The 25,217-nt window shown below is 45.7% G+C and overlaps 1 protein-coding gene across 3 annotated transcripts in view; it reads left to right on the top strand.

Annotated features, from left to right (window-relative positions):
• Positions 1 to 25,217, top strand: part of Pde11a (phosphodiesterase 11A) — a 351,064-nt gene that overhangs the window by 316,276 nt on the left and 9,571 nt on the right. For all 3 annotated transcript variants that reach the window (XR_008215103.1, XM_052724559.1, XM_052724560.1), the window contains exon 19: positions 419 to 502. Coding sequence is in view for 2 of the 3 variants with exons in the window: in XM_052724559.1 (XP_052580519.1) it covers positions 419 to 502 (84 nt within the window). In the remaining variant the exon portion in view is untranslated. The remainder of the gene's footprint in view (positions 1 to 418; positions 503 to 25,217) is intronic.

Genomic DNA, 25,217 nt, shown 5'->3' with positions numbered 1-25,217 from the left:
AAACGGGAAAAAAGGAAAGAAAATTGCTGTTAAGGATCTTTTCCAAACTCTGACATCTTCTTGCTACAAAAAGAAAAGCCTGCATTATTTTTGTGGCAGTGAGATGTATCTCCTTCTCCTTGACTTGTACTCAGTTCCCAGTGACCTGGTGACTTGATTTAGTAACCATTACCTGGACCTGCAGACAGAGTTTGGCCCCAAGGAGTTGAACGCCATAAAGTTCAAATAAATTCACTTACAAATCTCATAAGATGTGAAAATACTTTATTTCTTATCGTAGATAAAGGAGAAGAAGCTATGTGTAATAAGGATTGCGGTTTGTGAAATATTCAGTTGGTAAAATCTGAAGCGTTACTGGACAAAGTGACTGTAAAATACTCCAGTGAACAAAAGCAAGGTTTCTGCTTCTTTGTTCTAGGCTATCTTTGACCGGAACCGGAAAGATGAACTGCCTCGGTTGCAACTGGAGTGGATTGATAGCATCTGCATGCCTTTGTATCAGGTACTGCTGACTTGTGTCTGTGTGTCCTGCCTGAGGTGAAGGAGAGCACGGGTAAAGTTTGTTCAGAAACATTTGAAGTTGGAGGCACTTGCAGGGTACGAACTGTAAGCTTGCTTCAAACTTTTGACCCAAGAGTTGGTGCTTCGAAGATGGGGACCCCAGTTCTCCACCACTTTCTAAAATGTAATCTCCATAGCCTCACCTTCCATGTCTGTAAACCAGGGATTATAATATTCTGTCTCTGCATTCACCAAATAGCACCCCCATGAAACACAAGGATGCAACCATAGTCGATACCATCTGTCTCTAAAACAGCTCCAAGGCCCAATAACTAAGGAAAATCCCGTATACATTAAAGTATTGAAGGCTTAGAGAAGTCTAGTGAGAAAGAAGCATACTTAGCCTTTATTAACTCTGAATTTCTCAATTAGAAACTTTTGCTTTTCATTTTTATTAGTACTATGTGAAACACCAGAGTTTCATCGAACACGCCTTTCTGCTCTAACCCCAGGGTCTGGACCACTGGGCTTTGTATGGGAAGCATCTTCCATCTTTAAAATCTGCCTCCTTCTTTAAGCAAACATAACTGTGCCAAGCAGTGAATCTTGAGTGATAGCACTAATGAGTTCTTGCTTCGTTGCCTGGTGCAGAGCCTGCCCGGGGCAAGGAGACATGTGTCAACTTTGAATGGGTCACATTCCGCTTTTTGAGTTCTGATCAGGGCCGGCATCCATTTGCAGTAACAGTTTAGTATACGTTGGCTTTTAATTCTACAGCTAAACATTTGCTCTCATCTGTAAACCCCAGCAAGTTCTTTACCCCCGACCTAGCTCAATCAGTCTGAGCCCGATTCCTACTTCAAAGTGAGATGCATGCAGAGAAAGCGAGACCTCTTTAGTTTCCCATTCTCTGCTACTCCATTAAGAACACAGGATTGTTTTTTAAGGACTTCACAACCATTAAGTCTCCAACTTATCCACCACTTCATTTTCAGTACTGTTGGGAGCTACAGAGACCTGTCACAGTCCCCTGAAAGCAAACAAATTAGAATATTGTCTTCAAGACAGAAATGTAATTCTAATAACCACAAATGATGAAAGTAAATTCACTTGTTGTTTCATATAATCCATTAAAGGCCCAATATCATAAAATCAATCAGATACAGTTTTAAACTAATCTAAAATCAATTGTTATGGTTACAAATGACTATAATATTCTCTCATCTAATAATGAAAGATTGGACCAGAAACATTGAGGATGATGTAGTTTAGTATAAAGGGGATCCTAACTCTCTTTTCTTCCTGCCTGCTCCCCTACCCTTGATGCTCACTAAGCAGGCTCCCACATAGAGCCCACCCATGCTGGACCAGGTGCCTTTTGCTTGGCTGACTTGCCTTTGGTTGCCTACATCGAATTATGGTTTAGTGTTACTCAGTCCCCTGTGCATAGGTATTAATGGGATGGATACGTTATGCTTTTAATTAATAAATTTCTCTGACTGAAAGGAAGTAAACTCAATTAACTCCACGTGCTGCTAAGGGTTTGCTTGCGGCTCCCACACTAAGTCTGTTGTCCACTGCTCATCCTCAGTTCTTTGAGCTTATCATGTACTTGCTACTAAGTACTTTGAAATCTTCGGGTTAAAAAGGAAGTTACTTGAAGTTAACAGAAAAGATTAGTGTTGACGATTGAGGGAATAATATTTACACAGCACATGATAGAGCATCTTGATTGTGTGTGTGTGTGTGTGTGTGTGTGTGTGTGTGTGTGTGTGTGTGCGTGTGCGTGTGTGTGTGTGTGTTCCTTACTCATCTTTGAGGTTAGACATGCCTGCTATTTTCAAAAAGTGGAACACACGGACGAAGTGATGCACCTACACATTTAATTTGTGTCCTTCTCAGCCTCGACCTTTGGTTCATTGTGGAGGCTTTCCAATGGCCTGATTCGACTTTCGATGGAAAGTTCTCCAATGGATTTTTCTCTGTCCAAAGCCACGTCACCCCAAAGGAGAACGTGGAGAACATTGCTCATAAGGCTGACGCTCTCCGTTCACTGCTGCTGTCTTCCCAGGCAACAGCCAATGGAAAGCTTGCTCTCTTGGTTTCTTGTCACCGCTCCGTTTTTTATTTCACGATTTCAGTTGTAAATTGTTTATAAGACTTTGAAACCAACCGTTCAGAGAGCCATCAGACTGAAAGTACAGCTAGCCCCTCTCATCATCCCTGTCGTGGTCTGTCTATTGTGATGGGGGTTTCCCACAGTTCAGTGGACAGTCTCATACCAGCTGATGGTGTTCCCAAAATGAAATGGAATCAGTCACTGGGCAGGAATTGCAGCCATTGGAAAGACAACAATCTCAAGGAAGCAACAAGAAAAGTCACTAGGATGACCCTGGTCCCTAAGGCCAAGTGTTTGGGACTAGTAGGCTTGCTGCAGAAAGGCCGTGAGGGTTTTGAACGTAGAAATGCAATCATGAGGTTCAGCAAAGACAGGTGACAAGCACAGTAGTGGCTGACAACAGAGATCCCTACCGGTATGGGCTAGAGTGACGTCTGAAGAAAAGCAGAAGAATCTAGTGTGGTCTTGCTAAGATGGCTGGGGGGGGGGCACAGCAAAAGGGCAAAGAACAGTACTCACAAGACACATAACGGGCATCCCCTCGAATGGCAAAATCACAGGCTCCAAGACAATAGGCATGGATGGCAAGAGAATCGGGTAGAGCCCAAGCAAAGAGATGGTGGTGGGAAGGACTGAGACGTCCTTTGTGGGGAGCATGGAGTGATGGAGGCTGGAGAGGCTGGAGGCTGCTCTGTATAATGTGAGGAGAGCAGGGAGCTGGAGGAGGAGGGTGGCCATGTAGAGGGGCAGGAGATACCAGTATGGCTTAAGTGCGGCTACTCTACTCCACTGACTTGCGCTGGGTAATTCGGTTTTCCTTTGTGACTTTCAAAGGCTTCTTCTTGTTAAACATCCTGACTGAGCAAGCCCTTTCTGCTTGTGCCTCTGGTTGTTGAGTTCAGATCTCCTCCAAGCAAAGGGGAAAGACTGTTGCTTCTCAAGTGCCTGAAGAGGCCCTGGTGGGAACCCGCACCAGTACATTCTGATGGCCATTCCTTGAAAAAATCAGAACTCTTGTCCACGGGACAGTGTTCATCCCCAGGCCATCTGTGACTAGATAGAAGAAAAACAAGGAGGAATTCTCACTCTAAAATCTACTCGTAAGAAAACCACAGAAGTAATAAATAATTGGGCAAAAGTGGCAGACAGAAAACATAAGGGGGTGTACCTTAATAGTAGGGTGGTTGATTAATTATATAATTAAATGCATGTATGTAAATAGAGCCCCCAAACCATAGCATGTGGACCCTGTGCATCCTATAAATGAATCTGGCCATTTCTATCTGAAATGAAGATCAAACATTTATGACTATTTCAACTCTCACTGTAGGCCAGGTGGGAGGGCACAGGGGGGACCAGCCCCAACTCCCTATGGTTACATATGAGACGTGACATGACTGTCTACATATGTTTATCTTTGAAATCTTAGGGTTCCAAACTTTTGGAAAGAAGACAAAGAGGGGGGTGGGGAGAGAAGGGGATAGCAACCAGGCAGAAGTCATGATTTATCTGTGACAGCATTTTAATCAGGAAGCATACAGGAGGCCCAGAGCAGGCGGGGAGCATCAAAGCGTGGTCCCCAGGAGAAGTGTAAAGCCCTGGTTAGTTAGCTCTGTCCTAGCAGGATGTCTTGGAGGAATACATTGACATCTGATTCCAGAGCTTTCTGCTGTCTTTGCATCCTGCTGGGGAGCCATTAGCCTGCTGCTCAACATCTTTGGAAGAAAAAAAAAGTAAGAAAGAAGAAGGGGAAAAAAAGACACTATCAAAGTTTGAAGTCACTGCTGAGGCAGCCTTAGGGATAAACAGAACCCTCCTGTGGCAGCCTCATTCTGAGCGGCTGTTCGCAGGAGCACACCAAGTTTCTGCCCCATGTTTTTGTTCTCAACTTGAACCTCAGCATACCTAAGAATGGCAATGACGCACAGAGGCGCGATCAATCCGTTTGCTAAAAACTGACAGCTTTTTCGAGGTAATCAGATTTTCATCTCGTCCCCATCGTTTGACCTGGGGCCTGGACTTCCTCCCTGACACCGGAATTCAACCCCCAGCACCTTGTAAACCAGCCATGGCCATGCACACAACTATAATCCTAGAGTCCCGCACTAGGGAGATGGAGGCAGGAGGACCAGAGCTTAAGGTGGCTACATAGTGAGTTCAAGGCCAGCTGGGGCTATGTGAGACCTTGTCTCAAAAAACAGTGTCAGAAGTCCCACAACAGACAATAAGCTTGAAATTTCATTTTATTTATGTATTTATTTTAACTTTGGTTGTAATGATTGTCTAGGAACACAGAGTCCTCCTGGTACAGCTATTAGTGTATTCTCTAAGAAAAGTGAGGGGAAAAACATCTTCAAAATATATTTGAGGAATGGAAAGGTAGGTCGGCAGTTTAGAGCACTGTCTGCTCTCTCAGAGGACCTGGGTTCAACTCCCAGCACCCATATGATGGCTCACAACCATGTGTAACTCCAGGTCCAAGGGATCCAACACCCTCTTCTGACCTTCAAGGGAACCAGGCACTCATGTGGTACATACACATGCATGCAGGCAAACACCCATTGTCCTAGTGAGAGACAAAAGCAACTTGGGGAGGAAAAGGTGTATTTCAGCTTATGGTTCCACATCTCAACCCATCACTGAGGGAAGTCAGGACAGGAACTCGAGCAAGACAGGAACCTGGAGAGAGGAATTGATGCCGAGATCATGGGGGAGCATGGCTTACTGACTTGGTCCTCATGGCTTGCTCAGCCTGCTTTCTTTTTTCTTTTTTTTTTTTTTTTTTTTGGTTTTTTCAAGACAGGGTTTCCCTGTGTAGCTTTGCACCTTTCCTGGAACTCACTCTCTAGACCAGGCTGGCCTCGAACTCACAGAGATCCACCTGCCTCTGCCTCCCGAGTGCTGGGATTAAAGGCATGCGCCACCACCGCCCGGCCAACCTGCTTTTTTATAGCACTGAGGACCACCAGCCCAGGAATGGCACCACCCACAATGGGCGGGGCCCTGCCACATCACCATCAATCAAGAAAATGCACAACAGTCTTGCCCACAGGTGGGGACATTTTTTCAACTGGGTTCCCTCTTCCCAAGTGACTCTAGCCTGTGTGAAGTTGACATAAAACTAGCCAGCACACCCATACATAAAAAATTTTAAAGAATAAAATATAGTATAATATACTTGACATTGTGGAGACTTCAAGTTAGAAACCAATAAACTAGAAAAGAGGCTATAAAAGACAGCCTCTCTAGATCCTGAGGAAAGTCCTTAAAAATAACTCGGTGTGCCCCGATGCTTCATGACCCGGGTCTGATTTTTTTTTTTAATAAGAAAAAAATCTAATGAGCTGTGGAGCAACTGGTCAGAGCATAAAAGAGTCTGTTCTTTGAAAGCCTGCAAAGGCTGGATGTGGGATGAGAAAACATTTCCACGGGATATTTTGAAAACTGCGAGGAGAAAGGGAGGGGTCGGTTCCTGTATGACATTTAGTAGTCTAGTGAATGAAAAGAAGAGACAGCTGGGGCAGGTTTCTTGTCTTACAAAGGAGAACGTGCATGGAACAGCATCACACAGACTGAGAAGTAGAATAAACAAACAATCCTCAGGAAGAGAGAGCAGAGAGCGGGATGACAGGTGTGGACACGATGCCGCTTGCGCAGGCTCTGAAGTGCGCAGGCCTTGTGACCTCAGCCTCTGTCCCCATCCTACCCCACTAGTCCCCTGGTCAGTTCTAGTCTCTGGTTCTTTGGGCATTTCCTGAGTCCCTCCAGGGCTCAAGGCTACTTCCCTGTCATCCTACTGTCCACACTACCTACTAAGTCCTTCAGATATGTTGCTCTAGGATAAGTCTGTCCCTTTTCTGGATTACTCTTGGCATCTCAGAAACAGACCCTCTCCCTTTCCAGAGAGAAGCCACCAAAGAAGGTGCCACCAAGGTTGTGGCATCTCACCTCCCTCCTCCAGTATGCTTCTCCCGCCTCTCTACCTACTTTTCTTTCTCTTGTTTTCTCTCTTCTCCTTCCCTAGTACACACAGTAGAAAACTATCAAGTGTCCTCTTGCTTGTCTGATGGGCTCTGTCCTCTTGTGAATGCCCCCCTCACACAGATCTGGCAGGCAGGCTTTCTCCAAGCTGAGACAGTTGATGTCTCTGAACCACCATTTACCTGAAAGATAAATATCAAGTATGTTTCTACATGAGGAGCCAAGGCGTCGTGACTCAGAGTGGAAATGCCTTGTTTCCTACTTTCAAAATACTGTCCTTGATACATATACTACACCTGATTCTAAGTGCTAATAGCAAAACCTGCTCCCCTCCCAAACATCCCATATGTTCTTAGCCAAACAGGGATGAGAAGGCAATGCAAACATTCAAAAGGATGTCTCCATGAACTTTCAGAAGCCGCTCTGCTGTGAGTTATCTCCTAAGCTTTGCTACAGTGATGGAGATGGGAGCAGGCATATGGAAAATGAAGGTGAGGGAAAGGGGAGGAGAGCAACAGGATGGAGGGGATATGGAGAAGGAAAGAAGAAAGGCAGGCAGGGAGGGAGGGAGAGAGGAAGAGGAAGGGGAGCCACTTGATTCTATGTCCATACAAGGCTTGGGATTGTCTACTTAAATGACTCTCCCGTTCCTCTCGAGAGTATGCTTTTAGTACTGTTTACCTCATGACTGTTTGTTTACTGTTTTCTGATGAAAGGGGAAGAAAGGGACAAAGAGAAGGAGGGAGAAGGAATAGGGCAGGAAATCAAGGTGTGTGGACTCTTTGCTGGGGTAAGAAATGATTGCTTTCCTGCACTGTAAGTGCTTGAAACTTCATGCAGTTTAGTGATGGGCCACCATCATTGGAGCTTATGGGAAGTGAGCACAGGTAAAGGGGAAGCATTCTGGTTCCATTTGTGACACACAGAATCCTCTGCAGTGAGTGTTCTGAAGGTCTCCCAAGAATATCCAAGAAGGCTACGAGATCCTTGGCTGTGTTGATTTACAGAGTTACAAGCTTGTGAATATTGAACATGGCTCGGGATGCATTGCCTCGTCCTAGCAAATGTGTGCCGTAAGGCACAGTGCGTTAGTCAGGGATGGGCGCTCAGCTCTCAGTGACACTGCAGACCAACAGGTGACTCCGTTGCCCAGAGTCTGAAACGAAGCTAAAGCTTTCTGCTGGACTGGATTTCAAAAGAAACTTGTGACTAGAGCCCCACAATGGCTGGATGTCCCTATGCACACGTTGTAAGCAAACACTGAGTACTGTGTTCACCATACGATGGGGTTTAAACTAGGGTATTGGGTGTCTTTACATATATACATAATTATGCCTAACTCTCGAGGGGAGACTTCACTCTGGATCCTAGAAGTGTCTCGTCATCTGAATTTTGCAGACGAGATGAAACTCACAGGAGCTGGTGGGCTTAAGTGAAGCAGTGGATCCAAGGCAGGGGCAGCCCCTCCAAGCCAAGTACCCGGGCCTTGCTGTGCCCACCGCTATCCTGAGGGTGCCAAAGGTGACCCCACCTTGCTCAGCAGTGTAAATAGAACATGGGTCCTTCAGAGGGAGGACGCAGGGTCCCCAGGATATCAGGTTCTGTTTATCTGCTTACTATCGACAAACGTATGACAAGGTGTCCTTGATGTAACACTTTCACCTGTAAAATGGGTTGATGCCACCAGTTAAAGATAGCAAACTGACCTTAAAAGTTTATATCATCTTTCTGAGAATCCCATTCCTCTTACAAGAAGGGGATGTGTGTTTAAAATATGAGATCCCTTAGGTAACAGTAGGAGGCTGGAGTCATTTTGAGGAGCTTGACAGAAGGTCCTGGATTGCTGTCAACATTATGAATGTTAACAGCTCTATTTGCAAGGTCTCGAAAAGGAATGAGAAGGATAAATAAACAGAGCCCTTTTGCAAATGCCTAAAACATGGAAGCTAACCAATGGGAGGAACAAAAGCAACATTCTCCTCCTCCAGTGTTCACAAGCGAAAGCAGCTCCCCCTCCCCAGGCCCAGGTACACCACAGTTTCTGCTCTGACTGCTTAACACCAAGTTCAAAACAGGAGGTCCACCTTCCTACATAATAATTTTCCTTTGTCCTTCGATGGCTGCCCTGGTCAGTTTTCATTGTCAACTTGACACAACCTGGAGTCACCTGGGAAGAGGGACCCTCAGTTGAAGAATTATTTGTCATATTGGCCTGGGCCATGTCTACAAGAGATTGTCTTGACTGATGAGTGATGTGAGAAGGCCCTGCCCACTGCAAATGGCATCATCCCTAGGAAGGCGGGACTGAGCTATATATATGAAAGCCAGGTGACCTGAGAGCATGCTGACACACACCTTTAATACTAGCACTCTAGCTAGAGGTGAGGCAGGCGGATCTCGGTGAGTTCCAGGACAGTCTGGTCTACAGAGCAAGTTCCAGACCAGCCAAGGCTACATAGTCAGACTCTGTCTCATAAAAAAAAAAAAGAAAGAAAAAGAAGGGAAGGAAGGAAAGAAAGAAGGAAGAAAGGAAGGGAGGGAGGGAGGGAGGAGAGAGAGAGAGAGAGAGAGAGAGAGAGAGAGAGAGAGAGAGAGAGAGAGAGAGAGAGGAAAAGAAAGAAAAGGAAGAAATCCAGTTGTATAAAGCCCAGCAAGTAAGCCGACAAGCAGCATCTCTCTGTGATTTCTGCTTCCCTCAGTGATGGACTGTGACAGGGAGCTGTACACTGTATAAACCCTTTCCTACCCAAGTTGCTTTTGGTCAGAGCACCTATCACAGCAACCCTTGTTCAAAATTTCACGGACTTACCTAGTATGAAGTGCGAATCTCTCTAGGAAACATGAACAGAGAAGGTATCCTCAAATATTGGAAAGCGGAAAGAGGCAACATTTCAGAGTAGCTGGGAACGGGACAGCAAGGAAAGCCAGCTGATCTGCCCTTCAGAAGGAGATCCTGCAAGGCTTGGGATGAAGAGAAACCAGTGCAGCCATGAGTAGTGCCCGAGGGCTACTGTGATAATGCACAGCAGAGTGGGTGGCTACAAACAACGGACTTACCCATCCTGCAGAGGCTGGAGTTGAGGACACAACAGGCTGAGTCCCTTCTGGGGCAGTGAGGGAGGAACTTTCTAGGCCTTTCTCCTGACTTCTGGAAGTCACTTGCGATCTTGGCCCTTTGCGGCTTGTGGACATACCACTCTTTACAAAGGCAGAGGTCTTCACCTGCCCTTACTGTAAAAACAGTGGGGGGGGGGGGGAGACAGTGAGGTGGCTCAGTGGGAAAAGGCACTTGTGTTCAATCTTTTGATCTGAGGATTCAATCCTTGATACCCGCATGATGGAAGGAGAGAACCAATTCCCACAAATTGCTGACCTCTTCACACACACACACACACACACACACACACCACCATCATCATCATCATCATCATCTCACACATTCACACAATAAATCAATGTTAAAAATAAATTAGGAGAACTGGAGAGATGTTTCAGTGGTTAAGAACATATGCTGCTCTTACAAAGGACCCAGGTTGGTTCCCAGCACTCACATGGCTGCTCACAATCACCCATCACTCCAGTTCCAGAGAATCCAACACCATCTTTTGGCCTCCTGAGGCTCCTACACCTACGTGGTGCACACACATATACACATAAAGTCAATAAATACAGGGTAAATTAAAAAATAAGACACCAGCCATTGGATAGTGAACCTATCAGTGACTATTAGGGTCCAGCCTCTAATAGTCTTTTCCCAGGGTTTCCAGAAGAGATGCTACCGATGGCGAGAAATAATCTGAGGGAATTAATCTAAATACACCGAGCTCTTTAGTCCGTTCACTTTATTCTTCTGATACAAAATTCTATCTACACAGCTCCAATTCTGTCCTCATACTTAGCTCTTCTCTGTCCCTTCTCCTCCTTTCCTCTCCTAGTTCTAAATAGGTTCTTTCCATCTCATCCTCATCTTCATTCCTCCTGGTTCCTCCCCGGGAACTGGTCTAAAACCTTACAAGCAGTCAGGCTTTTTCAATACAATGCAAGGCTTTCAAGGTCCCCACAAGAGCAGTGATAGCTTCATTTGCAACCCAAAAGGGGAGTGAATAAAGGAGGTGGGGGTCAAAGAAGGGCTGGAATAAATCAGAAAGGGAACTTACGTGCTCAAAATATATTCTCAGAAGTGATTAGGTGAAACATTATGAGTTTATCATAAACGTGCTCAAATTACAATCTTAGAGGTAAGGTAGGTAAACTTTTTGGTTAGGTCACAAAAATAAAATTGCCTTTTTTTTCTAAGTCACCATTTTCTGGCCGGGTGGGGGAAGAGTATCAATAGCTAGGTGACTTGTGTCACAGCTTGAAGCACCTGGTATGAAAAACTCTTTTGTTCTAAGTAAGTTGCTCGAGGATGCCATTGGGCTATGAGAGAAAGAAAGTTTAACTTGCACAAGAAACAAAGCTATGAACCTAGCACCTGTCTGGCCTAGGCGGTGTCTCCATATGGGTGTTTACCTTAATTCAGGAGACGAGCGGGTAGTCTGACCAGCTGTTCTGTCTGCCACTTACCCTTGGATGCTTTGTCTAGAGCTGCCCCTGGCTTTGTGTGCTTGCTAAAGGAGATAATTACAGAAGGCAGACATCTGATTCTAGTGCTGAAAAGGAACAGAAAGCCAGAAAGCAGGAAGCTTTGCCTGAGTGACTATATTCAGATACCTTAATTGTGTATGCCCAAGGAATGATCAATCCACACTGTTTCAAAGTTCTTGGGGAAGCTATGAGAGCACACATAAAATTCATAGCAGAAAACAGCTGATATATTCAAAGCCAAATAACACCAAATACTCCTTGAGACTTGGCTTCCTCTGGAAGAATTCCTTGATTCTTCCAGGTAATGGCTTTGCCATAGTCAGCTGAATTCTTACTTCATATTCCTGTGGCCTGCAGCAACAGCCCACTCTAATCCTATATTGTCTTGATAACATCTTCAGAGACCCTGTTTCCACATCTGGTTACATTCGTGAGTACTAGGGCATAGGACCTCAGGGTATGGTGCCCTTGGGGAGGCCACCATGCTTTGCACAACTCTTGAGGCATGAGCCTAGAAAAATGAAAGAAGACTAGATGTTGATAATTGAGGTCTCAGGAATCTGCCTGCTTAGCCAGGTAAGTAGACTCTATAATGCTGCCAACTTGGGGAATCAGAGAGTCCTTCTCCCAGAGCACTGATGTGGGAAACCCACAGCTGGAACATCTGTAGAATGACTGGCTGTACTCTCATATCCATCTCTCTGTTTATACCTACAAAGCAGGAAAGTCATACCCTGCTGTGGGATGTCAGAACAGCCAGAGGGGAGACATCTGCAGACACTTGCACAGGGACTCTCAACGAGTCAGATCCCTGCAGGGTGCCCTTAAAATAAAGCCCACCCGCCATCTACCAGCACAGCTCTCCAGCCCCCTCCCTCCACTCCCTTAGGGCCAGCCTTGGGGGCTGCTTTCAGTCAGTTGTCTTTAAGCCTGGGCTGAGAAGAGCCACAGGAGAGTCGAGGAAAAGCTCCAGGACAAAAGAAGAGACAAGGGGAAGGAAACAAAACAACTTAAAAGAACAAACTCCAAGCCAAAAGAGTAAAAAACTTGTTACAAGATGACCGGGGTTTCCCCTTTTCTACTCCTTCTTAGTTTCCACATCACGAGTTCTAGTTCATCTGGGTCCACTATGTTAGCGGGATCTCCCACTGTCCCACTCAGACCCTTGGCATGCTCAGGAGCCTGTCCCATCCCCCACTGCCCCATGTAACCCCTGTCCTTCAGGCCTTCCCTCCCCACCACTTAAGGGAAAAGAGTCTAAACATGAAGGACCTGTAACCCTCAGTCCTGCCGTGACTGGCACCTGCCATGACTGGCACCTGCCATTTTTTCAATGCCAGCAGGCTACAGTCCTGCCCCAAGCCCTAGCTCCACCAGTCATCTCTCCTGGGCAATCCAGTCTCACTCTGGACTCAGAACCTGCTCAGACAACAAGGTCTTTGCAAAATAACTCTCTCCCCCTGAGAGGTAGATATATGCTCGTCCCTGGACTCTGTGCAGCTTCCCTTAGCAGCACGTCGTAATTATCTGTGTTCATCCTATGTTATTCAGCTGCAATGTCCAACACACCAACCGAGACAGTGGTCTTCCCTCAGGAATGTTCTGTCTGCTGTTGTCTAGCACCCGGGGACCTGCTCAACAGTACAGCCAAGTGCCGAGTGTAACGGAAACAGGAAACACAGGGTTACCACGGTGCAGCTAATACGCTCTTGTGTCACTCAGCATCTTGTATGCCTGTGTTGCCTTGTGGTGGGTTTTAGCATTTCTGCCCTCATTTCATGGATGAGAAACCAGGGACATTACACTGGCTGCTCCAAATCTCTAGGGAGTTAGGGGCCGGGCCGTTCAGTGTCTGAACCAACACCTTTTCTAAGTACAGGGAGGGACAGGCTATAACTGTAACATCACAGAAACGGGGGAATTCATTCTCCAGGTCCTTGGCCTAACATGCCATCAGCTTTAGACTCTGGTGCTACAGGTGATTTGAACAGCTGACATTTTTAGATGGAAGAAGAGAAGCCAAGAAAGAGGAACATTCAGAAGAAGAGCCAACCGAAAAGAGAAGGCCCCAAGACAGATCCTAAGGCAGGCAACAGGACTGTTCTCAAAGTGTCCTTTTTCAAACCTGACCTCCAGCGTCACAGTCTCGCCCTCACTGGCTTCTTATTGGATCACCATTGGTTCACAGATTGGACAGAAAGTAGCCTCATTCTGTTGCAGAGCACATGTCATGTGGTAAAACCTTCCAACATGGCTGTCATTGTTGCTGCCATGAACATCGTCTCTAAATGTCATTGTCTCTGCTGGAAACTCGGGTAATGGCCAAACTGCCAGGCTCACAAGATGCAGTGGGTCTGAAACAGCATTTCCTATGTGCTCAGGACCGGCTTTTCATGCGTTATCCAACTCTGTAGGGTTCAATATCAAGTTAGATAGCACAATTGTTCCTTCTCCAGGAGTGAAAACCAAGGCTAGGGCTTCCAAGACGAACCCAAGAAGACTCAGTAAACACCAGAGCTTAGATCCTTCCTGCCCTCCGATCTCAGACTCCAAACCCCTAAGTCACTGACGGCTGAGACCATGCACACCCAGGTGGTGGCATTACCCAGACCTCAGAGCCTTTGTGGAGTCACGTGCACAGGAGCAAACACTGCTGTGATACTGAACTGTCCAGAAATATGTCTGCAGATCCTCTCCAGGCCAGGAAAACCTAACCCAGAAGGTCGCTATTGGGTACAATTAGGATTAGAACCCAGGACTTTATTCATCAGTTTAGGGCTTGTCCCAATAACCTCCCACCTATGTATAAAATTTGAAGCATATCTCAGAGTTTTTGAAGGTATTCCACAGACATAACATTAAAAGGGAAATTTCGAGTTGGGTATGTTGGTGCATGTTTGAAAGGCTGAGGAAGAATGACAGGATTTTTGAAGCCTAGGCTGCATAGCAAGACCCTGTCTCAAAAAAGGGGGGGTGGGGGTGGGGTGACGAGTGAAGCAGGTCTCAGACACGCAGAAAGCCGACCGACGGAGCCAGAGTTTGTTTTGAAGGGCAGAGCGGCGAGCTGAGATGCCTCCAAGAAGGGGGAAATGGAATGAAAAGTCAGCAAACAAGGTAGAAAAGACGGCCCTGAGAAGCTGAACAGAAAATCTGAAGGAAGATAAATGGATAATTTAACAGCCGTTCAGTTCTTAAGCAAGACAAAGAGCAAGCTACATTGCATCAGAAAAGGACTAGAAATGATGATGGATGACCTGCAGGACTGCGGTGACCAGCCCAGGGCAGAGCTGAGGAACTAAATAAGGATTGGGGACTGATAGGGATTGAAGAGTTTTTCAAAATCTATTTAATGGTCAGCCAGGGGACATTGATCGCCTTTCGGAGGGGATGTTGAGGCCCAATGAGGTGGTCAGCCCTCATTTCCGATGGAGACAGGTGGGCCAGAGAGGCGAGTGTACATGCACAGCGCCGTTGCAGCGTATAGAAGGTATTAAAATCATTTTTGAAGGAGAGTGAGAAAATACTGATTTAATTTGATCTTTATGAAATAAGCATTTGTCTTTTCTATTCTCAGACTGAGAAAACTTCGGAACTATTGATTCATTTAACGCTTCTCACGTGGCCAAAAATAGCCCTGGTGTGTTTATTTATTTATTATTTATTGTATTCCTGAGGATTGCACACCCGGCCTTATGCATGCTGGGTAAGCACTCTGCCACTGAGCTGTACCTCCAGTCCTGTGGTAGGGTTTTAAATATTTTATCGTTGACTCGTTAACACATGCCCAGTGAAAACAATTTAAAATGTTTGAGAAACAAAAAGCATCAAGAAATGATTCTCCCCAGGCTGTCGACCTGCCTCACTTTCCCTCTCTCTGAGATCAACCACTATTAACCAGGGTGAACAATAAAGACAGTCTATATAAAGCAAGAATACAGTGTCTCAACACTGATTTCAGCACACAATGCCTGCTTGTTGCTGTACAGAGACAAGAAGGTTGGGATGTGCCCTTCTTTACACGTAATATATTTTGAGATTGTTTCTGATTTGTAGTCAGGGCTGGCCCATTCTTTGATGGCTGCATTGTATTAGATCTTGAAGATAAAGATAAAGGTATTTAACTAATAATTATTTGTGGACACTGGTGTTTCTAAAAGTTTGCCGGTGTGAACAGGATACAATTATCCTCATAAACACACCATTTCTACACTTTATTGATAGGATGAATAACCAGAAGTTTGGTCACTGGCCTTTGAAGTAGATATTTGGAACCTGGATGGCTACTGCCAATGTTTGTTTCATGGAATTTGAGCTATTTTATATCCCCATCTGTAGATGTAACCAACCGTCTTATTAAATAAGAAACACAGAGCCAATGCAAAGACGAAAGCCAAGAGATCAGAGCTAAGAGCCTTACCCGCCTGCTGCAGCTAGCCTCTTCAGCCAAGAGACCTCTCTGAAAGAGACCTACTTCCTGTCTGTTTGTCTTTATATAGACTTTCTGTTCTGCCTTCTCATTGGTTGTAAAACCAACCACATGACTGCCTCATCACTGCCTGTCTGTATAGACCTCCAGGTCTTCTATGGTTGGCATTGAGATTAAAGGCATGTGTTTCCAATGCTGGCTGTATCCTTGAACACATAGAGATCTACCTAGCTCTGCCTACCAAGTGCTGAGATTAAAGGCATGCACCACCAACGCCCAGCTTTTGCTATGGCTCTAATAGCTCTGACCCCCGGGCAACTTTATTTATTAACATACAATTAAAATCACATTTCAGTACAAATAAAATACCACCATACCCATCAGTAAGACCTGAAGCGTCAAGTCACTGTACCCTGAGTAACAAGAAGTGGTGTTATCAAATTTCTTTAATTCTTGTTAGTATCCTGTACATAAAATACATCGCTATAGTTTTCACTTTCATTTTCCATACCGTATGTATGATGTAGTTTTAGATTTACTTACTAAAATCTACTTTCCTCCTTTCCTACTGAGTAGGAACTCATTTTATATTACATTTTTTTCCCGGTTAGTCATCATCTTTTCACTTTGTTTATGCTGTACATATATTAATAGATTTGTTTGCTGGTTTGTTTGGAGGTTTTTGGCTTTGGTGATTTGGTTTGGTTTAGTTTTGGACAGAGTCTCACTATGTGACCCTGGTTGGCCTCAAATAACACTTTATGATAGACTTTAATGTCTGGTAAGTCCAGTTTCACATTTCCCCATGCTCTTTAGTATTTTTAGGTCTGCTTATTTTTCTCTATAAAATTTTAATTTTAGTTCTAAGCAAATCTAGTGTGTCTTTTTATTAGGAAGCTTGTTTTGTCTTAAATGGTCAATGACTGAAAATTAAATTAATATATCTACCTACCATTTGAGAGATGGATGTGCTGCCCACAGGGAAGTGTTTAACCTATTAAAATCTATGTTCCCATAGAACAAAAACTGCACATTAGAAATGTAAGTAAACTGTGAGGGTATTGGTCCCACTGGCCCTATACATACAAACATCCATGTATCTTAGCCTATGAGAAGCATATAATGCAAGAAATGAAGAGCTACAATGATCTGCCCTCTGCCAGGTGCTACAGTGGGCAGATGAAGCCCTTTCCGTGGGCAAAGAGGCAGCTACTAATGCAACACCCTCCATACAGACGTAGATAAAGAGAAATGTGGATGATTGAGACATAGATCTAGTGGGAAGTGAAAAGACACTCTCTTATTTATCTTCTTATTCTTTCCCTTGAAAAATCTCACTATCTTTATTGTCCTAGAATTAAGAAGAGGGGAATTTCCCTACCATACAGGAAATGGCCACTAAAAGAATAGGGGATTTCTGTCCCCAAAGTCCTGACCTAAAGACAAGGCATCCCTCCTGGAGGCTGTGGGTCTCAGTCTCCCTAAGTCTGGAGTATTGAGATGTGAAATCTTGATGACTCCCACTTTGATATATGAGTGTTGCTTGCTGATGGGAGTGAGAGCCTCTTTTAAACTCACATAAGTATATGCACCCATACATGCATGACACACACATACATACACACGCAAACTCTTGCATTGTGCCCACTTATTACTACAGTTAATTAGTCTCTGACTCTTAGGGAAACTTCCAAACACTTGCTTGTAAATAGAGTAAATGCTAAGAGCATATTATAGAATCCGTCCTTGGAGGCCCTGCAGCACTGTCCTCGGAACACTATTCATACTAAAGGCACAGGTTTGCAACTGTGTTTATCTCCTACACATACACCCTATGCACTGGGATCTCTCAGCCTCAAGGCACACGAGATAAACGTTTTAAAGTGAGAAAATGGCCGGGCGGTGGTGGCGCACGCCTTTAATCCCAGCACATGGGAGGCAGAGCCAGGTGGATCTCTGTGAGTTCGAGGCCAGCCTGGGCTACCAAGTGAGTTCCAGGAGAGGCGCAAAGCTACACAGAGAAACCCTGTCTCGAAAAACCAAAAAAAATAAAAAATAAAGTGAGAAAATGAGTATTTGCAGTTCACCAAACTCAAAAATTTTAATGGTCCCCTTTCCACATTGAATTTGGGGGGAAAAATGAATTTTATGTATTTCTATAAAACCTCAGGTGGCCTAATTTTATTGGAAAACACTCTGATGTGTAAAAAGGTGGATTATTACCGTGTGGCTACATTTTAGTTACATGTCCCGACCACCTCTTATAGGAAGCCCCATTCATCAAAAGCTGCAGCTTTGGGTCAGCAACCATTCCTGCCAAGTCAGGAGTCGCCCTCACAATGAACATGATTGATGAGCTACCAGACTGCTCGGAAAACCCAGCCACCAGGATAACCCAGGACCCTGTCCTAGAGGGGCTCATTAGAACAGAAGGCACTGTTCTCAGCTCCTATTCACAGGGGCTGTCCTTCAGCCGGCCTGTCAATTATTCCTCACCGTCCTTGTTTTATCTTTCCAAAGCAAGGTGGAAGTGAATTGTAGATAAAAAAGATTCACCATCTATACCTAAAATTTTTGAGATGCTGTTGATGTGGTCTTGCTTTTTGAACTATCCTTGCACCATCAGGGATTCTTAAACAAACCCCTTGAAAAAGAAGGGTACTCCTCTGTCATTGGTCCTGCAATAAGACAGGAAGTGGTTTGTGTGCCCAACACACCAGCTAAGATCCCAGATAAGAGGATGCCACAGGTCTTGTACCCAAGCAGGCCTGGACTGACCTGCCAGACCTGCTTTACATCGAACCTAGCCAATTTAGGGTTTATGAATCTGATTTCCCCAGTGTCAGGTGCATAATCTATATAAACAGACCCCAAGACACCCACCCACTGCACGGATGTGATGTTAAATCAGTAAAGATGCAGTGCTCCTGGCCTGGCCTCGAAACCAAGCCCCACCAGTTACTCAGTGGTTCATCATCTGCTCTCTAGAATACAAGCAATGGGCAGCCCCAGCACAGGCTATGCCCATAGATGTGCTCATTCAGCTGCACCCTGTACAGTCCCCACCATGCCCAGCTGTATCATACAGCCTGACATTATGGAAATAGCAGTGCTTTAATCCTGGGAGTCTAAATTTCTTGCCTCATTAATTCAGAATGTTAATGTCATCGTGAATATCTTTTCCCGCAAAGAAATCCCTCGAGCATATAAAGAAGAAAGCAGAACACGCAACTGTGGGGTCAGAACAGAAACAGAAAGAAAGAGCTGGATTGTATGTTAACTTTCACATGCACTGGCAGTTCTCTCCAGCCCTGGAAAGAAAATGACCTCTTTGTAAGTTATTGCTGGTATCGTAATCAGCTTCCAGGATAGACACCAGGAGCGCCATCTCCAGGTACACCATGGGTCGATGATGCCCTAAGATTCCAACTGCTGGTCTGAGTCATGCTTGCTCGGGGTTCTAACGAGCCTGTCTGCTCCTGGACGAAGCATTATCTCTGTGGCTTTGTCACCTTTACTGTTCTTTGGGTAACTATCACCCATTATTTAGATTTTTGAGATCTCCAGTCTCACCAACACACACACACACACACACACACACACACACACACACACACACACACACGTGCACACCCCTGACAATACGTTTTAGTTTCTGCAAACCTCTCACACAGCCAATTTGTCATTGCTCAGTAGTAAAACCCACAGGTAGAAAAATCATCTTCCCCGGTTGGACAAAGCAATCCACCCCGTATGGGAAGCACAGTGTAATACTGAATTCACACAAGGGGGAAGTAGCTTGCTGCAGGGTTTCCTTTCTGGGTTCACCTGGATTGTGCCAGGCTAAATGACGACCAGCAGCTAGCCGGCTGACCCCTTTGTGTCCCCTTCCTTAAGAGCTACAACTGTGTGTCACATTGATTGTGCCACCAGAGGGAGCCGCCAGCCTCCTTCAGTGCCTGCCGGGCTCACAAATCAGGACAGGATGAGACTGTTCAACCTTCTAAGAAAAATGGTCCTCTCTGCTGAGCAGGCTGGGGCTCGGGGAAAGGGCAACACCGGCCGCTTCTTCTTGACTCTAACCGGAAGTGGGCAGGGCTATGGGTGAGTATCAAAACCATGTTTCTACGCTGAGGAAGGTGGGACACCCATCAGCCAGTGCTAGTTCAGAGTTGTTTGGGGGAGGAATTCAAATGAGACCCGGAGATGGAAGAGTGGGAACCAAAGTCAGAGTGCTCAGGTTAGTTCAGGCAGTCATGGGATTTCACAGCTCATGTGGTGAGGGAGCAGAGAGGGGCTGTAGGTGTGTAGCTGTCCCTAGGGGAATGGGGGTGGGGGGTGCCAGGGGCACATGTCCTCTCCCCTGCCTGCCCCAGCGGGGTTCCAGTTATCTTGACACTTGAATAATAATGTCTTCCCTCTGTTGGGGTGTGTGCATGTGACAAGTTGGCTTCTACGAGTTTTCCTACTGGGTGGTGGGTGTTGCGCACGGTCCAGTCGCCCGTCCTCTGAGAAGGGAACCTAGACCACGCACTCTGATGGCTTGCTCTGCACACAATTTGGGCCTGGCTAAAGAGTGGCCCAGTGGTTAGCTTTGAATGGAACTAGGGCCTGCCAGGCTCTGAAGTCACATCTCTGTCATGATAGCTGTTACTGTACCACAGTAAGAGGAGGAGGGCTTTCCAGGTCAGGTTCTGCTAAGGTACTGACTGCCTTGACGTGGGCCTCAGGCACTTTTCTAAACAAATCACTGGGATACTCCTGTGGCCAGCCTGGAGGAGGGGGGTTCATGGAATAGGCTCTGTACTCAAGGAAGTGTGGCAGGCCAGCCTTAGCTTCTGCTGACCATGAGAGTTCATTTATAACCCACTGCTAAGAAAATAAAAGTTGAAAAACACACACTCATGTACATGAATACACACACACAAACCTCTCTCTCTCTCTCTCTCTCTCTCTCTCTCTCTCTCTCTCTCTCTCTCTTCCTCTCTCCCTCTCTCCCTCTCTCCCTCTCCCACTCCCGCAGGAGATCAGTTTGTTTGAGGATCAAGGTGATTAAAACATCCTGCCATCTTCACAGACAGTCAGAAAACAGAGGCCGAACTACGACATCATTTATATTCTGGCCCTAGTACAGATAAAAATAACCTAGACTAGCCCATCTGCACCGCTATGCTATGGTTCCTGCACAGGCATGATGACACCTAGACCTTCTCTATCCTTTTTAGCACATGGCTGCCTTGTTAAAGTTCAGCTCACCATCACAAGATAGCCACTGTAGCTCCCGCCATTAAATTGAAGTTCCAGCAACAGCAAGGAGATAGGGATAAAGGCAAGGAGAAGCGCCTCCCAGCTGAGTGTGAGCCTTTCAAGCATTGTCCCCGAAATTCTGCCTTATGAATTCTGCTTGCATCTCCCTGACCATTGATAAGTTCAAGGAAGGCTAAAATGCATACCAGACAGGCAGCTTGCAAACTCTGCTAGAAATGCCACACTGTCAACAGAATAAATGACTGTGTCCCCAGACAGGGCAAAGGTTATAAGGTCAGAGTCTCTTGACCCTTTTGCTGTGGCCAAGGAAGAAGGAGGAGCAGTTGATAGCGCCCTCTCTCAGCTGCTGTAAGGCCACCGAGTCAGCTGCACGAGTCACAACCTCTGCAGGGGCTTGTTCTGACTTCCACCCCTGTTCCTGTCACCAAATGTCAGCCCCGTAGCTTGACAACCTTTGAGCCTGTTCCTGATTTGCAGGGTGGTGTCCCTCCTGCTGACTCCTTCACATGAGTCAAACCACTGCAGGACTGGAGTCTGTTGAGGACATTGATGGGGGATTATATTCTTTAGGATGGGCAAGCAAGACCTGCCTAGAAGTTCATTTTTCCTGTTTAATTTTCATCTTCGGTATGCTACACAAAATCATATGTTGACGTCACAATTATGGCCGTTGGTGACTACTGTGGACTCTAGATTCAGAAATCCATGTCCAAACCCCAATACTGTCTTCCCCAGGCAAATCATGTAACATTTCTGGGCCACCCACTTCTTTGTTGTTGTTTTTGTTTGTTGGTTTTTTGTTTTGTTTGTTTGTTTGTTTGTTGTCCAGAAAATGGGAGAATAAGGATGTATCTCCTGCTGGTTTCATTGAGGACTTAATAAGGAAAAATCATATGAAGCATGGATACAGAACCTGACAGAGTTACATGTGTAACAGATGTAAATATTTATTCTCTATTTCCAGACTTCTGAAAATGATACAAATAGATGCTCTAAGGCTAGCGTTACTGTGAAGACATTTCTTTCAAGAAGTCTGGGCTTGCTTCTGTATTCACCACTATCGTTTGGTTATTTGCTTTTCCAAGTACGGCTTCAAAACGGCTGGGAGCCTCATATGGTAGTTAATACATTATCTTAAGCAATTTAATGCAAATTAATTTTTACACAACCTTGAGTTTCAAAAGCCATTGGACTGGGGAGGGAAAGAGTGATGTTTAGGAGGCTGTTTGCTGTCTCCATCTGGACCCTGGAGCGTCCCCATCTGCTCTCACGGGTACCACCAGCTCTCAGCAGCTCCCCTGCCAAACAGCATACAGAGCCTTTAAACTCATGAGCATGCTTGAGTGCATGGGAAGACCAGTGCTTCGGGTTTTCTAGGAAGCCTCAGGGAATTACTTGGGCATTTCAAAGTTCTGGTTTTGAACTGTCACCCAAGTTAGACATCGGGTTTATAGTTTGTTTTATTTCCATATTTCTTTCTCTCTCATGATCTGATAGGGTCACAAGAATGAGAATTCTCATTCTCTCATAGGGTTTCTCAGGCTGTGTTTGAGAGCTTTGGGCTTGTTCTGCTGAGTATATCGGCACTCAGTGGGAGCCACATTTCAGGAGGAAATGGCAAGTTTGAGACCCTTTGAGAGCTGGTTGGACTGGAGCAAAGGGGAGGCAGGGAGACTAGTTAGGATGCCGTTACGGAATTCAGATGGAGGAGTATGGTACCCTGAAGGCAGGCTGTAGCGTCCACAACAGACAGAAGTAGAGGCCCTTTGGGTGGAAGTAAACAGGCTGGTGACTTCGGCACGCAAGAGGAAGGGCAGAGCTGTGAATTTCAGAGTAGAACCCCTGGATGGATGACAAGGCTCAGCTCCCAAGAGAGTGGCCCTGTGAGCCGATGGGGGTCTGAAGGAAGGTGATGAGTTCAGCTACGCATGGTCAAGTCACTGTGTCCAGCCATGACAGCATGTGGGAGAGGAGCGGTTCAAATACGACTCACGGCCGACTGTATCACTGCAAAGTGGCCTGTCCAGTCCGGGGCTGTATCTGTTAACCCAACAGTAATCTCTGCCTTTGGAATCTAGAAGTTCAGCGGTTCACTAGTCTATATGTTAAGACTCACACTTGGCTGCTTCATTCTGCAATTACACACTGTAAATAGAAGCCTCCTAGGTTTTTTCTCAGAGACACGCTTGCCCCCCGTGACTCATCAGTCGTACGAACCTGAGAGGATCTGAAGGCCTGCCACTGTTGGTGTGTCCCTTGCCCCCCTTGCTGGAGGTCTGGGTGTCTATGTCAGCTGCGCATAGTGTCTACACTTTTCCATTCCAAAATTCCAGTCCTCAAAGGACCCCTGACATTTTCCCTCAGAAAGGAGACAGTCATAGCGGCAGAGAAATGCCACAAAACATGCCTGAGGTGAGCGCTAACTCCAGTTGTCCATTTCATCAAAAACCAAGGAGGCAGAGATGTAGCCTTGCCCAACATGCCCTGGGTTCGCCCTGGGCAATTAAAAAGGGGGGAGTATTTCGAAAAGAACTTTGAATTCTTTCTGTTCCATAAATTGTCTCTCAGTTTCTAAGAGTTCTCTTTTATAAGGTGCTGGTAAGAAATGACAGAAAAACGCTGTCATGTTGCTAACAATTTGGAACTGTAATTCAACAACAATGATCTTCATCTCTAAAAGTGAATATCCAGCTCAGATAGCTTCCTTAGATATTGTTAAAGTACTGGAGATATGTTTGGGTGTGTTCAGGTGCAAAGCTCGGCCTGGTGTGAATTTGGTTTCTCTTGGTGCCCTTCCAACAGTGGAGTAACAGCTACCCACCAGGCAGAGGGGCTTTCTTTGCTTCTAGGAGCAAGCCAGGCCCTTTATTTACTCTTGTCCCACATCTTGTCGAGATCCCAGAAGTGACTGTGGTCAAAGGTGGATATACACCAAGCTCAGATGGTGGCAGGTATGGATCATGGCAGAGGGGAGAAAATAAAGTTAGCCTGTCAGCCGCTCAGTGAGCTGAAGGAAATACAGTCTCAGGAATGATAGCACTAAGAGCTCTGTGTTCCCCTGGAGGTGGAGCTTCTAAGTTTGTTTGTACAGCTGGATTGGGCAGCGGGGTCAGAACATGTCAGCCTCTCTCTTAGCCACTCTTGTTAAGACTAAGAAGCCATTGGTCTGTGACAGGGAAAGAAAGACCACTGTCTCCTGGGGTCACTGTAACAGGAACTAGATATTTAAACTTAAATAAAAAAGCAAAGCAGAAGGACTCTGTTTCTGTGCAGAGCTCACGGAGAGGCCTAGCCGTCAGTCAGCGTCCCATTGCTACAGCAAAGCACCTGCCACACAGAAAACAAGAGAGGGTCACATCTTTAAAGTTCTAAAAATAAAATATAAAAACATTTTAAGCATGGAGAACATGATTGCAGAGCTAGATGGCGTACATCCGGGTCTGCATTCAAAGGCAGATGATGGGATGCTTCTGAGAGAGGGCCAGGCATGACTTGAATGGCCAAGGAGGACCAGTTATCTAGGGAGGGAACTGCCACACAGTACTTTAAACCTCCTCAGTCTCTCACTGTATGACGACAGGCAGGTCATTGGACCTTGCTGAGCTGCAACGTCCTTACCTCTAAGGAGATGACAAAGGAACCTACCATGTAGAACTGCCGTGACACTTCCGTAGATAACGGCAGCAAACTCCCGGCCCTATCCTAGTGCGGCGGGTGTTCACTGTACAAACCCTCCTCGTCTCCTCTTCTTAAATGTCATCAGAAATGGGAAAGGGGGAGCATCATCTGGCCGAAGGAAGGCATCCTCTCTTCCTTTGCTAGCAAGTATGCTATAAGGGCTCATACCACGTGGTGGGAAGCTTGGTTCAGTTAAGCACTGTGGTTCTTGATCGGGATGAGTCTGCAGACAGCTAGAAGTATATTTTATTTTTGAAATATTTTTGGTTAACACAACTTAGGTAATGGGAGGGAACTATTAGTAGCTTCTAGAGTGTCCTATAAAGTAGAGCCCCCACAGAAAATATTTATCTGACCCCTAACACCAGTAGTCCTGGGGTGGAGACACTGCAGTAACCAGTCAGTTTTTTTCCATTACCCTCTGAACTGTTAGAAACAAGTCCTTTCTTTTAGATCTTTGTTCTCCTCCATTACGAACTAACAGCAACACAGATGATAATAATTTGGACCTCATAAGGTCCTTGAGAAAGTTAGCTGTCAGCATGCCAGAAACATGGCCTGACACAAAGAAGACATCCCGTAACATGTAGTGATAACAGTAAAAAAATAATCGGTGAGATAAACAGAGCGGCGGCAGCGGCGGCGGCGGCGGCGGCG

The sequence above is a fragment of the Peromyscus californicus genome, unplaced genomic scaffold, assembly GCF_007827085.1.
Source record: "Peromyscus californicus insignis strain IS unplaced genomic scaffold, ASM782708v3 Scaffold_7__1_contigs__length_154581171, whole genome shotgun sequence".
Lineage (NCBI taxonomy): Eukaryota > Metazoa > Chordata > Mammalia > Rodentia > Cricetidae > Peromyscus > Peromyscus californicus.
The sequence above is the reverse complement of the archived record's forward strand: the minus strand, read 5'-3'. Positions and strand labels throughout refer to the sequence as shown.